Source organism: Anticarsia gemmatalis, chromosome 15 (genome assembly GCF_050436995.1).
Source record: "Anticarsia gemmatalis isolate Benzon Research Colony breed Stoneville strain chromosome 15, ilAntGemm2 primary, whole genome shotgun sequence".
Lineage (NCBI taxonomy): Eukaryota > Metazoa > Arthropoda > Insecta > Lepidoptera > Erebidae > Anticarsia > Anticarsia gemmatalis.
Genome location: NC_134759.1, coordinates 7,072,987 through 7,090,791, shown reverse-complemented (window position 1 = coordinate 7,090,791; position 17,805 = coordinate 7,072,987). Strand labels below are relative to the sequence as shown.

Sequence of the window (17,805 nt, the reverse complement as noted above, 5' to 3'; positions counted from 1 at the left end):
TATGGTTACATCAAAAATCTATTAGTGGAAATTAGACAGGCATCAAAAGAAGGAAAAAAGTCTAAAGCGAGACAATAATAAAAATAAAAAACAAAAAGCGTGAACATCGATTAAAAGTATGTTCATTAAAAACTTATAATTTTCAAAGAGCTCATAGCAAATAACTACAAAAATAAACACAACAACAACAAACTGAAAATTCACACAAACTAGATTAACTGCCACTCTCTACTGCGGGTACTGATAATTACTTAAATTGAGAACAAAATTCAATTCAAACCGATGCTCTTTCGTTAAATAAGTTTCACTACGAAATAAATTTTATACAATGCAAACACTGGACATGCAAAGAGCGGCGGAGCCTGGAACAAAGGTAATTGACGTGCAGGTACAGAGGCGGCTGCCAAATGAAACGTCGCGGCAAAACGAATCAGCGCACACGAGACATGCAGTGCTGGGAGCGGAAGAGTACCGTGTGCTTGTAGCGGCGCAGGATATATGCGCTGTATTTTTGGATATTGCTCGAACAGGCTGGACATCTTCCGGCCGCGGGCGTCTGCCGCCGCCAAGGGATCCGCGAGGTCCCCCCGCAGATTGAGGCTGAGGTCGGCCGTAGTAGACGACACCACACGGGCCGTCGTACTCTCAATAGGCGACCGCGTTGCCGGTCGACTTTGCTTCGACTTCTGCGAGTTCTTGTTCGGATTCTTTGAATTCTTATTCTTTTTCCGCTTCACAAGTCCGACCGTGTACGTAGGCACGATGGGCACTGGTTTCCCTCTATTATTTTTGCGCCCCGCCTGAACTACGACAGGCCGGGTCGCGTTGCCATTTTTGCGAATAATTGGATTCCGAAACGGAATCGGATCGTTTTTAGCTGCAGGCGTACTAGTTCCGTACAATGTTAAAGACCAGTCTTGTAACGTCGCTCGGCCTAAGGTGTGGAAATGAATATACAATTTTCTATTATATTTGAGCTATAAAGTAAATATCTTGAAAACGTTTCATTCTGCGAAAAACTAATTAAGCAGAATTACTCAAATAAACAGTTTTCTGAATGGTCGTCTTAAGGCTGGTTACGCCCTTAAAAAATTTTGTTCCGTCGGGTTTTGTGACAAGCTATTCCTTTTAGAATGAGGTCGTTAAAACGTCGCAAAGTTTGGGGATAAGGTTGGAGTTTATTCGTGATTCATTACGTAAAGTTGCTTACCCATATATCGTCCTTCGTTGGTGACTTCTAGCTGCCAGTGTCCGAGCGGCGACTCGCCCCACATATGCACAGACATGAAAGGCCAAGAGTTGAAGCCGGCGCGTGACGAGTCGTGCGGCCTGCCGGAAAATTAACTGTGTAATTACACCCCACTGTACTGCAGAGAGGCTCTAGTTAGCGTCTTGTGTCCCGCTTAACAAACTTCTCAACTAACTACACTACGTTCAAATATAACTATTGTTCGGTTCAGTAGTTCATAATTAATTGTGCGCTCTGTATTGAACGTGACGACATTTTGAAATAAATTTACACATTGCTAATCTTATGGACAGCTTTTTATTAATGAATCTTTACAAGAGTACAAATGTTCCTAATTTTCAACTAAATCTTTTATCATGAGGATTCTCCAATCATACTTCATCAACGATGAATTTTAGTTATAAATAATGATTCCGAAAGTACACTGACTATACAAATACGTCCAAAGTCCACTTTAACATTTATCTTTAGAATTATAATAAGGTCCTATATTTCGACTGGTCCAGTCTGCGGTTTTGTCGCTCCATAACGTGACGTCACAATAATAGCGCGGTGCATTAGCCACCCGGCCCACTGTCAATTTAATCAGTAGTCGCACTGCGGCAAAGGGTGTTGCTTTTTATCCGATTACAGGGTGAAATTGTATGGAAATGTAAAATATCGGGAGTTTTGTTCCGTTTTATTTGGGAGAGAATATTCTTAAAGTTATATGGTTTAAGTGAAAATCGTACTCACGTGTAAGAAAAACTAACCAAAATTATTTTTACTTTTAATTCGATTTTATCGAATACGCTTTACTAATTTGTGATTTCCTGTACTATTTACTTTTGACCGACCCGAGAGTCGAACTCAAGATCGGCAGTTGCACAGATTAAGTGACATTTGGATCCATTAAAGCAGTTTAAAATTGCAAGGAAATACACGAGATCTAAATACCGCATTAACATGAAGTGTTGTGAACATGAAGTACTTATTAAATATTAATATCAGGTACGTTACCTTGGTGCCAACAGAGTGACTTTAGTACCAGCCGGCGAAGTCAGTGCTATTCTCAAATCTCCTCGACGCGCAGCAGATAGTGACACTCTTGCTTGCACATGCTCCAAGTAGTTCACTCCAGGACATGCCACTACATCCAACTGGGAACAATAATAATAGGTACTGATACTGTTTTTTTTATTATAAGGTCTTTTGATCTGCGCGGGAAACTAAAACGAATATCTCGAGATGAACTCGAAGGCATGCGTGGGAAAAGATACCTTTTCAGCGCACCCTATAAAGTGCCTTCAAACTTATTTCGGGAGGAGACCCTTGCCCAGCGGTGGAACATTAATGGGTTAACTGCCTCTGTGGCGCGGTCGGTAGTATATGCGACTGCGGTGCGAGAGGTCTCGGGTTCGAATCCTGGGTCGGGCCAAAAAGTATTTTCTGAGATTTTCTGTTAAGAATTTCTTAGAGATTGCCCGGAGTTAGGAAGTTGAGGTCGAAGACCTCCGTGCCTCGGAGAGCACGTAAAGCCGTCGGTCCTGCGTCTGACCTCTCACTGGTCGTGTCGGTTATCCGTCCCACCAAACTATGAGAGTGATGGAATAGAGAGTGTACCTGTGTATTGTGCACACACTTGGACACTATAAACAAAGTCCTGCACAGATGGCCAGCTTCAATGAAACTGACCGCCGTAGCCGCATATCGGCTAGGAGGACATTATAATGGGTTAAATTTATAAATTAATTAATTTATTTATCATTTGGTTGGGAATTTGTTCACATTTGTTCTTAATCCTTTTACAGAATTAGGATAATTTCTATAAATTCTCGTAGTAGATGTGCATTCGTTCAGCAATAAAATCATTGTTAATAACCTATTTTGTAATTATGCATGTAGTTAGTAATTTAATTCCATCAAATTAAATCATTTACGTGCTACTAATCGCCAGATAATAAAATAATTCGAGTAATTAATTTATCCATTTTATGACGTACGTGGATTAATATTGTTATGTAAATAGTTCCCAAAAACTCCACTCATTACGTTATTGTATATCGCCATGTATTATTACCAACTGTTAATACAATATTTAATATTGAATATTTAATTTAGCAATACGCAGAAAGTCTTTTGACCATCGCTGGAAACCAAAGCGAAGATCTCGAGACGAACTCGAAGAAGTGCGTGGGAAAAGATACCTTTTCAGCGCATCCTATAAAGTGCGTTCAAACTCGTTTTGGGACGAGACCCTTGCCCAGCAGTGGGACAGTAATGGGTTAAATTTATAAATTAATTTATTTATTTATCATTTGGTTGGGAATTTGTTCACATTTGTTTTTAATCCTATCTCAGAATTAAGATAATTTCTAAAAATTCTCGTAAAAAATATGTGTATTCGTACGGCAATAAAATCATTATTAATAACCTATTTTGTAATTATGCATGTAATTAGTAATTTAATTCCACCAAATTAAATCATTTACGTGCTACTAATCGCCAAATAATAAAATAATTCGCGTAATTAATTTATCCATTTTATGACGTACATGGATTAATATTGTTATGTAAATAGTTCCCAAAAACTCCACTCATTACGTAATTATATATCGCCATGTATTATTACCAACTGTTAATATAATATGTAATATTGAATATTTAATACAGCAAAACACAATTTCCCCGTTTTTGTATTTTAACAATGTAATTTAGTATGAATATGCCAAATTTCATTTCGATTGCTAATATTGAATGTAAAAACGTAATATTCGATTTCAATATATTTCGAATTTCAATATAATGTACAAATATCGCTATGGCATATATTAGGCAGTAGCGCGATTCTCCATAGTTGGTACTGTCGAGTATCGAAAGTTTGACATTTAAAATTTACTGCCACAATAGTTCCTACGACGCCCATTAGAGGCGCTGATTAGATTTACACGATAGTCGATAGTGGTAGAGTATCGCGCTGCTGTAGCGCAATTCTATATAATCTGTACTGTCGGGTATCGAGAGTTGTACGTTTAGTATGTACTGACAAAATAGTTCCAACGACGACCGATAGTGCGCTGATCAGATTTTCATACAAAATTTTTCGATAGCTAGCCGGTTGTCGAAAGTCAATAGTGGTAGAGTATCGAGCTACTGATTACCTAACACATACACCATACTTCTAACTGTTAACATACCAAAGACATGCAAAGTTAACAGAATGACTAATCAGAGCTGCAGTAATTTTGGCCGTTTCTCATTCATTATTGAACTACTGCATCTAATTCGACATTGGCTGCTCTGTAATGGACGTCGCATCACACGGATACATTATGAATGTATGTATGTATGTATGTGTATAAGTAGTTGACGTGTGTGAACGCTTTTACTCCATTAGCATAAACGGGCGAACTCGATAGCGATACTAAATCGCTACCGAATGCATAACAGGACTTGTTTTAACCACAATTGTGCAATAAATTCTTAATTACTCTTTCAGAAATGTACGCACGTATTGTATTATTCATTATTTTTAAACTTCTTTTTGAATGAAAATAAGACAATGTAGAAGGTTTAAACAGAATTCCAAAAATCTATATGTTGCAAATAGCAACGATAATTTTACCTACTAGGAAAAATAGTGCGATTCTATACCACTACCGACTAACGATAAATTTCTAATCAGCGCCTCTAGCGGGTGCAGTCGGAACATTTTTTGCAGTACGTTTTAAATGTCAAACTCTCGATACTCGATAGTCCCCTCTATAGTAGAAAATCGTGATGCCAATAACACAACCTTAATTTTTTACATTTGGACGTCAACACAGTCGATTGGATTTCCAATGTCAATGATTCAATTTTGATTTATTTCAGAAGTGTCTTCAGAAATGACGTAACAAAAAAATATCTAATTGATACTCGCTCCTTCAGTTCACTAACACTAAGGTAAATGTACGAATGCAATAAAACATTTCCTATACATTTACAAACAGTAACCAACTGCATTTAAACTATAAAACGAAACAGTGACGTCACTATCGCATTCATCACAATAAACCATTCATTTTAATACTCGCACTAAATTTGTGCCCAGAGACGAGTAACTAATACTTCGACATTTTGGCATTTCGATATTCAGTTCCATTTCCCGACGCGGTTTATTTCAAGCGCTATAAACTATGATACAGTGCGCTGAAATATTGAACTGGAAATATTAATCATACTCTCATATTGTACACGAATGTATAACAAATGGGTTTCAAAATCAATGCAACATGTTATAAATCAACTTGTTCATCAATTTGTCGATCAACTAATTGCATAACCGTGCTATGTGTCGATTTATGCATTTCGTATTTCATTATATTAAAACGTTTTTTATTTACGTTTCGTTTGCTTGTTTGTTTAATTAATTAAATGTGCAAATATAAACACTCACATCCTCCATTTTTCAACGTAACAAAAATATGGGTAGCAAAGAAATCATTATGCAGAATTCAATGTAAACAAACGAATATTTAGGTCAGAAATGTATACCAGTATTCAATCAGACAACCATTTTGGGGCTGTTATGAACTTTCGATGCTCTCATTTATCTTCAAGTCAAATGCTTTCATGCAAACGACGCTTTAAAATCAAACTTAGCACGGGCAACCGACACTTAAATCAATGCGGCCATTAGTAGCTCGATTCTCTACTACTATCGACAACCGGCCTGTCATCGAGAAATTTAGTCGATAGTCGATAGTAGCAGAGAATCGAGCTACAGCGCCTCTGACGGGCTTCCTAGTAACTATTTTGGCACTACATTCTAAATATCAGACTTTCGATGCTCGACAGTACAGATAGTACAGACAAATGTGCAGAATCGCGCTAGTTTGACCTAAACGAGTAACTTATTAGCTTTAAAGAAACGAGTGTAAAAATTAAAGCACTTATTAATCATGTTACTTCTATGGATTAGATATGAAATTATCATTTGTTCTAACGGTGAAGGAAAACATTGTTATAAAGCTTGCATGTCTTACCCCCGGTTTCTCAGGTACATTTAGCGGTAGTTTATCTACTTATTCAATTATTTATATAATAGAATATACTCATATAAAAAACAGTTTGAATAGATAAACAACCGCTAAATGTGCTTCAGATAATATTATAATACTGGATAAACTGCATTTCCTCGCACTTGGCCAGCGTAGTTGACTCAAAGCCTAACCTTTTGCTTATTTCGAGAGGAGACCTTTCGAGAGGTAATGGACCTTTATATTTATTATTATATTAATACAAGGTCTCAGTACAAAGTGTGATGGTGGTGTTAATCGCAAGGCTTTGGTGTCACGCCGCAGCTTGCGGTTTGGTTACACGCGCCGAGTGGGCGGAAAAGCTTAAAATACGATGTGATCTCAGTTAAGGCGTTTAAACACTTTAGAATAGAAACACTGTGAGCACGAACAATTTTATTATGAGGTTGGGGATACAATTTTGCACGTGTTGCTATTTTAGTATTTAATTAAATATTAAAATAGCTTATCAATGTGTAAAATTATTAATTATCAGAAAATTCAATATTTTCACTGCTTTTTTTACGTATAGTGTCATTAACGATTATGACCAAATCTGCAGTCATTATATTAGTAACGAAAATTTCAAATAAAGTACCACTTCGTAGTGTCATTAAAGTACCAGTAAAGTACCAAGCTAAGACCAAAAAACACAGTTTTTTCGATCCCCAATCCAACAGCTCGATCGAAATCCATACACAATGTCGTACACATTTTCACAGTAGGTACCAATGATAATACTAACCTGTAAAGTAACCGAAGATCTAGGTGGCACAGGTCTTTGCGGTCTGGCAGCAGCGAGTTCACATCTTCTCTGCGCCGGGACAGTTCTCCAGGTCTTCGCCAGCCTCACCATACCAGCCGCGTCCAGGAGCCCGTAGCCGAATGAATGAGACACGTTGCGACCGACGCCATTGACTTTCCATTCACCACCGATGCTTAGTCGCTCGGGTCTCGCAGTTCGGACCACTGGAAAGAAATAAGGTTTTAGAATTTCTAATATATACGTACATAATATCACGCCTTTTTTCCTGGGAAGGCAGAGAACAAAGCATGAAGTTTATAGTATTGGTAGATAAAACTGTAAGTAAGTGGCAAAGTCAACGTTTTAACCTAGTCACAAAATTCTTTGGGACGATTTCTGACTAATATATTATTATGTATATAAAAATCCATCAAAAATAAATACATATAATAATTCGACTTATACGGTACTAGGAAAAAGGTTACATTAACTTAAGTATATCCATTTATTATATTTTAATTAATAACTGAATTATATTTTTGAAAGCTTTTAAACAAAAGTACGTCAAAAAAGTATTTCTTCATAACAATGTTGGAACCAATAAAACGTTGTAATTGGTTGTTGAAGCCGGACTTCTCTGAAAACCACTGCAATTAGCGATCTGGCGTTGCCCATCGAACTGTTATAAGTGGCCAATACACTGCCTATATACGCGAGTATATTATTTTAACCTTTTATGTTTTAATATTGCGTTTAAAGTCAATGTAAATACTTATGAAAATGAGTTAAGTACATAATTTATTATTAATTATGTTTTCAAAAAATAAGTTATCACATTGGGTTTATACAGCTTAAGTAGTCATTGCTTTAATTTGTGCAAATATTCTAAACATTTCAGTAAAATATGTTGATTTTCTGGTTTATTATTTTAAAGACCTCTAACAGCAAAAGCACTCAAAAATATTTAAATTACACACACGGATGGGACAATTCTTGCAAAGAAAAGCCTCATTATGTGGTGGACCCATGTTTTTAAGACTTATGTGCAATTCATACAGTATTGCAACTTTAACCTTACGTACTAACAATTAAAGCATAGAATACAACATCTTATCCAATATTTAAGATACGTTCAACCCCAAGCCTTGAATACAGCGTTAACCGATATCATTATTGGATAAGTTCTACAATAATTGTCATTGCATGCATTTGATGTTATCGTGTTATCAGAAATAGTGGTAGTAAGAGGGTAACTTTCACTATTGTGACTACTAATATGAGACACGTATACGGGGTGTCTGCTATCTCCTTCCAACGTACTAGATAAGAAAGGGACAAAAGTTAATACTGTTGATTGCTTCATTACATTGTCGTTTGTTTTAAATACCAGGTAATTTAACGTCGTGAATGTGTTAATGCTGTAGTACACAATTATTATAATTCTACTGCTTTCTTCTTTACCGATTACGACGAAAATATTTTGAAAATGTTTATTAATAGGCAGTCGAGATAAATTTTAGTAAAGACCCATGTTTGATAGCATATAAAATGTCGAAGTAATATAATAATAATAATAAAGAATAAAGTGTGGAAGTCGGCAAATGTCCAAAATTAAGTAATTACCATGTCCACACTAACTTTATTTCTGAGTACTATCAATCGCTTTCCGATTATTATTTATCGTTTCAGTTACCAATAATTCTTTAAAAATAAATGATGCATTTAAAATTGTTTGCTCCTCAATAAACGGCTAAATATAAAAATAGAGTCATTGCTATTAAATCAGTTAAAGTAAATCATAAATGTAAATGAATGCAGTAATTGAAGAGATTCAACAGTGCGCGTAAATACGTTTTCATACAAACACACACAGGCCTGTCAATGAATTTTCGACCATTAATTACATATTTCAGATCTTTCGCCAATTAACTTGGGTATTCCATGGTTTGTCGATGCGCATAAATAATTGGTCGCAACTTATCACTATAGGCCTTTAAATTGATTTATATTTATTATGGAAAATTATTTAAATGGAATTGAACCAAATACAGATATCTTTGAAATGCTTTTATTTATTCACACGGATCGTATTTTGGTCATAAAACTCATTTACGAACGCTTAAAATATACTCATGTATTCTTAACTTCAGGTATTTATCTATGACAAATGATTTGAATGACTGGTGAATAAAAATCATAGTATATTAAAACTATTCTTACATAAGATTACGTGCTTGACGATTGTGTCATGCCTTTAAACGACAATAAAATAGGAGAATCGCAGTCCAACTTAACAGACAAACGATTTCCTACAAAAGCCATCTATTTGTCGAACACAGCTTCAAAAACGGTATAAAAGCAATGAGAAAAGCTGATGTCACATCGACATGTAAGACACGCCCACTTAGCCGAATGGGACCGAATAAAAACGAAAACTAGTTGTACAACTTCGTTATGTAAAGCAGTTTTCCTAGTTTAAGTTGTCTGGACATTCGGAAACTTCAGTCCGTAGGCTTTGCGAGAAAAAAGTCCTAATAAACTTATAAGTATTCGAATTCCCAGTACAATTCAGACGAGCCCCAGTATTGGGAATGAGTAAAAAGACAGATTATCCGGATTTGTATTAAACAAAGTACGGGCTCAATAAATGTTCGATTCAGTGTTATATTGCCGGGGAGAAGTTCAAATCGGCTTATGAAAGGAATCGCATAAATAAATAGATGTCATATTTTAGACTCTATCTCAATTAATTGTATCAATAAATATTATCATTGCAATTGAGAATAATTTGAAATTATTGTTAAAATTGAAAAGTGATAGAGTTAAATTGATGTGAGCGTAATTAATTCAAAGTGGTCAGTGTCAATTGAACTTCATTTGCGAATGAAATTTAATCGACTCATTATGCTGTTTGGTAATGAAACATTGATTAAGGCGACATTATTTAGCACATGAAGCTTAAAGAGCCAAAACACAATGGTATTGAAACTCCACCCCGGTGTTGAAAATCATTCGTGTGCGCGCGCTTCAAACAGAAATCGTATGTGCGAAACGGTACGTCAACTCCGCCGGTGGCTTCAAGTCCTCGCAATAATAACACGGATCGGCTATTTGGCATGCTTCACTTCAAAACCGAATCGTGAGGGGTCGACAAAAATAGCTCGGAAAGCCGTAAAGAAAATTGCCAACTAAAGGATCGCGCGAATTATTGCCGGGGCGGGGTGGAAATCCGAACAGATCATTGGTTTTACGTCGCCATACTTTCCATTTTATTATTTGTATTATTGCGCATTATTGGCGTTGTGTGTCCTAATAAAAATCAATCGAAACGAGAATGTTGCGAAGATATTACGTTGCTTCTTCAGCGGCTTATTGAACGTTGTTATTTGGGTTTCGTTAGTACTAAACAAATGGTTTCCCGATATATTTTGATTTGGAAATTATTTTGAATATTACAACAACCATCTAATTTCATTTCTTTATATAGTAACAAAACTAATTTCAGTTTTAAGAACTTTTCTAGAATAAGAATAAAATAATATACCTACCGTTACTTCCAATCACCATACCAATAACAAAACAATTGCATATCTACACTTAACTACTAAAAATATTATTAAAAACAAACCTATATGCTGCATATCTCTCCAAGTAAGATCTCTATTAGCTTGCAAAGCGAGTGCACAGATGCCTGCGGCTAGCGGCGCAGACGCCGACGTCCCTGTATGTCCCGCCGTACATGAATGATGAAGGTCCGTTGTCACCACCTATGAACAAAATAACCTTTTAAATACAAAGAGAAAGGAATAAGGGCGCCTAGAGTAAATAGCCTGAAGCTGACTTATCCCTTTACCGTGATGGATGGTCCAATACAAAGGTGAAGTTAAAAATGGCTGTATAAGTTAGGTAGAGATGTAATGTTAGTTATACGTAGAGGACCTTTTTACGGTATAATGCGGCAAAAGGAGTGTCGTACTCGAAGTTGTGTATACAACGTTATTTTATGTATGTTAAAAAAAACATTTTTGAAACCACTATTTAGATAGTTTTTGCTTTGGTTTCTTTATTTGTAGCTTTATAAAGTATGTGTAGATATTTTAACTTTTTTAGAGCAGTATGTATTGTATTACTAAAATATGGAGTATAGGATTACTATGATATGGCACAGGTGTAAAAGAAAATAAATCAATCAATAAGTTGATTGCAGATATTTGGTTAAAAACAGAATACATTTGTTCGAAGATACATCATAATTCATACATGAGACATATGATTGATTCGAATATACGATTCTATACCATTAAACATTGAACACTAAAGTATGTACAACTACCCACTCGATCAATCATTCGATGTATCAGTATTCAAGTCAAGGGCAAACGTCTAATCGTTACTTTTCCAAGTTTACCTATCCGGAACAATTTAGTTTGACCCAAAAGTTTATACAACTCTGATTAAGTAGATCCTTTGTATTGTACGTTACAACATTAACTACACGTGAAATTAACAAGACCAACCCTATAATTTATATTCAAATGACATAATTTTATTTACCTCGCATCCGGTGATAAAGGGCAAAGGACGGTATACAGACAGCCTCTGTGAAGCTACGTACGGAAGGTAACTTTTAGGTAAGAGGGATCGAGGGTCCTAGCTAAAAAGGTACAACCCTATGTAAAAAGGATAATACTAGCGAGTTATTTCCGAATTCCATACGAACGAACGAAATTATTTCATGTCCCATTTATATTATTAAAGATATTTTTATACCCTTTGTAATCAGCCAGGTGCGATGAAAATAAACTTTCTTTTTATTTTCATTATATCAAAAGGCATCAAAACACCGGCTGGCAGGTGTCATAACAAAGAATAGTAAAACATTTCAAATATAGAAAACATTCTATTCATTTGAAATGAGATAAAAATACTTGGTGTTAAACAATATTCATTTCGTCAAGTAATTTCTTTGGCGGCGAGGGCTTTTAAAGTTTGCATTCTTGGCTTTGAGAAGTAATATTACTTTTTATATTGCATTTCAGAGGTCAATAAAGCTGTGGAAAAGCCGAGCATTGTGGGATGATATCTTTGACTAGCTGACCCGCGCAACTTCGCTTGCGTCCAATAAGAGAGAATGGGTGAATTTTTTCCCCGTTTTTGCAACATTTTTTACTGGTACTCTGCTCCTATTGGTCGTAGCGTGATGATATATAGCCTATAGCCTTCCTCGATAAATCGGCTATCTAACACTGAAAGAATATTTCAAATCGGACCAGTAGTTCCTGAGATTAGCGCGTTCAAACAAACAAACAAACTCTTCAGCTTTATAATATGAGTATAGATTAAAGGGGAATGGATCAAATAAAATTTGAGGATAACTCCGGGGAGCCAAAAATACGTCATAACATTTGATACAATCAGCATTATCAGTTTTGAATCAGGTCCGTTCATATTTTGTTTCAATATCTGTTTTGTGGAAGCAAAAACAATGCATTGAAAACTCTCAATAGGTAAACAATATCCAAATTTTGTGGCCATAGAAAATATTATCACAGTCGTGTATTGTGAGTAGAGTATTGAACATACACATTATTGTTAAAGCTTAATTATAAAATCACACGATTGATTTTATATTGAAAACATAGATTGTATTGTTATCACAACTTCGAACACACGATTTTGTGAATACAATGTTATAACCATAAGTGTTTACCGTTAACATACATATGCGGGTTTTCAAGAAGGCTATGATTACCATTTTAATCATGAATTCATTCGAATTACTACTACAGTAGCGCGATTCTCTACAGCTGGTTATGTCGAGTATATAAAGTTTGACATTTAAAATGTACTGACAAAATAGTTTCTGCAATGCCCGTTAGAGGCACTGGTGAGATTTTCGTACAAAATTTCTCGACAGGTACCCGGTTGCCAATATCCGATAGTGGTAGAAACCGAGCTACTGCAGAATGTGTACACTATCATCAAGTTAAACATAAGGGGTATTAGAAAATAACAGAACACATGAAAATCCTAAGATGATGATGAAACAGTGGTATAAACTTACCCTGTTTATCATAAGTCCAAACTTAAACCAACCACGAAGGTCTTCAACTCGTTTCCAAAATTCTTGAGAACCGCCAATTTTCCACAACAATCCCCGAATCAGTCTCAAATAATCTTACCTGTTTTTCATTAATAGCTCCACTACTATAAGTAGCAGCTAATGTTGAGCTGCACATTTCTGAATACCATGGCACCTCTCCTCGTTCCGTGGCAGAAGATATAGACAGCGTCCATATAGAGTTCGTATAGCCATCGCAGTTGCAATTGTCGTGTTCCCTCCCGCCGTTTCCTGAAGCCCATACGAAAATGGACCCTTTGCCGTTGCGACCCTGTGGAAATGAACGCATTAATGATTGTCAAGTACTTCTTGGTAATAGAGGTTGGGGAAGATGTATTTTACTTGTAGGGAGATGTTCTGGTTTGGTGTATATTTTTTATTGAAAGTTATGCGAGTAATACTGTTGATATAAATTTGTCATTGTCGTAAAAGTCTGGTTAAGATTTTTTTTTTTATCTATATTCGTCTGTTGTTAAATTGCCTTTCAATAAAATTCCCTTTTAAATAAATTGAAAACTATAATATGAATAATTTTGGTTTTCAATTACGAAATTTTAGCCATAAACCGTAGACAAATGCTCTAATGTACCTGTGCCTCTTGAACATTTTGTTGTGTCGTAAATAAATTCGAACTTTCAATATGTTCCGTGCGTGTCACAAAATCAAATTCATCATCTAAACTGAAATCCTGACTGATTGAAAAACGGAAGGGTTTTGTAAATCCGTATTTTTCCATAGAATCGAATTGAATAGGATTTCAATAAAATTATATTTTTTGCCGGGTGTAGAGTTCAAACAGTTGGATTAGCTTTCGTGATGAATGGCATTTTAATTGATATATTGGTATCGCTGGAATACACTTTTTTAGACTTTACAGAGAATATAAATAAATCGTTAATTTTAGTTACCACTAGTATTCAATTCTCCGAGTACCTATTATTAAAAGCTGTAATAAATGAATCTTTCATTTTTCAATTACGCAAAATCGTTGCAAATACTATCTTCCCTTCCGCTTCGTTTATTCACAAATATCGGTCATAATATAACCAATTTATATTATAGCTGCTCAAAATATATCACAAAAAGTATCCTTACTACGAGCATGACATAACAGAAATGGATGCACATTATTTTAAAAGCCCATAACCCAGCAATAGCGAGGCGTGGCGATGATATACGGACGCATAAGCTACGTCGCCTTCGCTTCACATATTCAAATGTCGTGTCATTTGCCACTCCGCGCGCTTGACGCCTCGACTCTCCTAGTTTTATCGCTACGATAGCTTCTGTATATTTTATTTTTATTCTGTATGTGAGGTGCGGCCTTTATATTCAGTAATGGAATATTGCGGAAGTTTTGATTGATTGAAAGGTGAAGTTTTTGAAGTTACATGATTATAAGTAAGTTTAACTTATTGATAATATTTTAAAATTGTACGATGTGTTAGAGATTGGACAGAAAATTAAGCAAGATAATAGTTTTCTTAACTAGCTCACAGCTAGCTTAATAACTAGCTAACTAATTCCCAAATTTATTATCTAACCAACTCTAAAAATTTCCCATTACACCTGCGCCCTATTATCTCGTCAAAATAAATTCCTATTGAATTGTATGTCAGCTATAAATACATTTACCAAACAAAATGACACTTTACTGCATCTTTAACTTATCGTCCTTAAACCTTACAACAGATTATTGAATCGATCGAGTAATTATGTGTTATTGTACCGACGGGAACGACGTCCCAGCGTCAATGAGCGTTAGATGCCAATCATGGGACTAATCATTGATAACGAGACGCCAAGGAACGTAGAAAGCCTTTACACGCGCGCGGTAATACGGGTTATTGTAGGTTATTCACGTTACCGATAGCCAATTTAGATATAGATAAGAAATATACGATGAATTAACTTCTATAATATAGAACAGAACTATCACAATATTTCAAATGTCAAGAACTAAAATGATAGATGAGGCTACATCTAGAAATACGCAAGTCAAATTAATTACAAAGTCACCCTCAATAAGCCATTTGTAGAATAGAATTACTAATTAGCCCAAACTTATAACGTTCACGAAACCGCAAAACGTGTATCTGAAAGCTTAATTAATTATATATGACCCGAAACTTGTCGCCACCAAAAACAAAATAAGTTTTTCTCCTACTACTTTGCATATTACAGTTCGTAATAAAGACCGCAACGAACAAAAAAACATAAGTCGTCCGTTTAAACTTTTTAAAAATACACATCTATTTGGCAGTTTCAAACTCCGTTTAGAAGAGAAAAGGAAAACAACATTATGTAAATTTTCCGCTTCGCGAACACTTGACCATATAGTGTGGGAAATAGAGAGAGAAAATAATTGCGTCATTACAGAAATTGCTTTAGCCGAGTGTCGCTTGACTGGTCGCGCACCCTTCACTAACTCAGTTACAAAATTGTCGCGAATAAAACACGAATTAAAAAGAAACCTTACATCTAACCGTATAAGTGTCAATCTCATTCGAACGAAATTCAGCGACAAATTAAAGTTGTGAATATAACACTGGCGTTGTTGAGTTTTCATTAAGGGTACGGATACACGACACGTTGAAAAGTAAAAGATTTCTCAAGAAGACAATTTTCCGAAGTTTGAAACAAAGTCACAGATGGCAAATAATGCTTCGTACTTATTAAAATAAAACAAACGGTTGAAAAAAATAATAATGAATAAATGAAAACGAATTTGCTAAATGACGATGGAATCAGATTTTCAAATTCTATAGAAGCAATCTCAACATAAGGTAGACAAGTGGCGTTTCATAATCGTTCTTAAAAGTAAAAGTATGATTTATGTGAAAATTGCGTGAACTACATAATAACCTAAGTCCAATCAGGTTTAGTTACGGCGCAAGTGATGAACCTTATGCATAAAACAGTGGGACGCGTGTACAATACACTGCTTTATATGCTAAACGCAAATGTAAATATCGTTGCACAATATTCAAATGTATCGATAGCATTGTGTCATAAAAGTATGAAGGTGCGTACAACGCTAGTGCACGTAACTGCTTTTGTACTTAATAGTACTTAGGTAACTAATAAAACGAATTTCATTTTTAATATCCTAACATCAACATAGGCAGAGCTCTCCGACTCTTTAAATATAAAGTCTGAAATATATGTGTTTACCACATATGTTTTGTTGGTCATCATAACCCCAATTCGATTTTGAATTGAACATAATAATATCTTATGGGACAAAAGTCCCATTCATCTCACTTGACTTAATAATTATGTAATGTTGTAATGTTTTAAAATAATTATGCATTTTCACAAGTCCAGAACATTTGTTTTTTTATTGTTTTACATTACCCCAATTGTTAACATATTCCTTATATGTCACAGTACGGACACGGAGAACATTTAATTTGATTAGCACCACCGAGTATCTCGTTACTTCAAATCTTGAAACGTGTCTCTTTGCGAAGTCCGCGAGTGTCGTGCAAGTACATGACTGTTGTACCAAAACTGTTGTAGAATAATTGATGTCAATTTTAATTTGCAAGCGGGAGAAAATAATTCGCTGTTGTATTTTAGTATTCAAAATAAATGCTAGCGTAGAATCCCGTAGAATATTAGATCTTGTAATGCGATAGTATTCAACATATGAATACTAAGCTGATCGAGTTATAGTCTTAATTAATATTTTATATAGGTTTGTAAAGCCAGAGATAAAAGAAATCTCAAAAACTGAAAAAGTAATTAATGTCACGACCCGCTATTTAATTTAATTTCGTATTTTTATGAGCCCTATACTTACACGACGAATATTATAGTATCAGTATAATACAATACACGTCAGTCTAATAAACATTTTTTGTTCTGCGCCAAAACACAAAACATTACAGCCTTACTATATAAATCTGTTAAAATAAACAAACACTTACTATAATAGAGACTTGAAAGTTTCGAAAATAGATTTTCTTTAATTAATATACACAGTGTCGTCCCGAAATAACCTGATCGTTATAACGCACTCTTAGAACTGATGTTGTCTCTACATTAAATATTATTACAAAGCGTTTTTGATGTTAACTTCTAATTAAAAACAGACCTAGCTACTGTCAAGGTTTTTATTTATTAATTTATATACATATATTCAGTAGTTTCAAGATAAAAGGGTGAGTTTATTAATAGACTTAAATGGAAATGAAATAGAACAATAGTAAGAGGTATTTAGTATTTTTGTACAACTTATGGAAATTTTAAAATCCCGTATTGTTATTTGGTACTATTAACGCACGGTTCGTAATTCATTTTGTCGGGTGGATGGTGGAAATGGAAGGGTTTGATACATTGTAAGGGCTCTACTACTAATAAATAAATTATATGAAACGCCATTAGAATGTCCACAAATAAACCATTCCATGTATCACACTGCTTTTTGCAAGTTCCAAATAAAGTCCTCGGATCTTTCCCTTGCAATCCCATGGGTGTCGTAAACCGTGGGTTAAGGTGTCACCTAAAGGGTGGATGACAGAAACTGTGTGCAATAAATAACTAACGCTGGAGTTACCGTGTACTCCCATGAACGTTGATAAGGCCTTGAAACTTGAATTCATAAAGTAGTTATGGCGTTTGTATTTTGAAATATTTCATACAGAAT

The 17,805-nt window shown here is 35.1% G+C and overlaps 1 protein-coding gene across 4 annotated transcripts in view; it reads right to left on the bottom strand.

Annotated features, from left to right (window-relative positions):
- Positions 1 to 17,805, bottom strand: part of Fur1 (Furin-like protease 1) — a 183,161-nt gene that overhangs the window by 8,746 nt on the left and 156,610 nt on the right. For 3 of the 4 annotated variants that reach the window (XM_076123531.1, XM_076123529.1, XM_076123530.1), the window contains exons 8-13: positions 13,216 to 13,425; positions 10,662 to 10,800; positions 7,034 to 7,257; positions 2,249 to 2,388; positions 1,211 to 1,329; positions 473 to 934 (exon numbers count right to left, since the gene is read on the bottom strand). In XM_076123531.1, coding sequence (XP_075979646.1) covers positions 473 to 934; positions 1,211 to 1,329; positions 2,249 to 2,388; positions 7,034 to 7,257; positions 10,662 to 10,800; positions 13,216 to 13,425 — 1,294 coding nt within the window. The remainder of the gene's footprint in view (positions 1 to 472; positions 935 to 1,210; positions 1,330 to 2,248; positions 2,389 to 7,033; positions 7,258 to 10,661; positions 10,801 to 13,215; positions 13,426 to 17,805) is intronic. The other variant, XM_076123532.1, reaches the window with a different exon arrangement.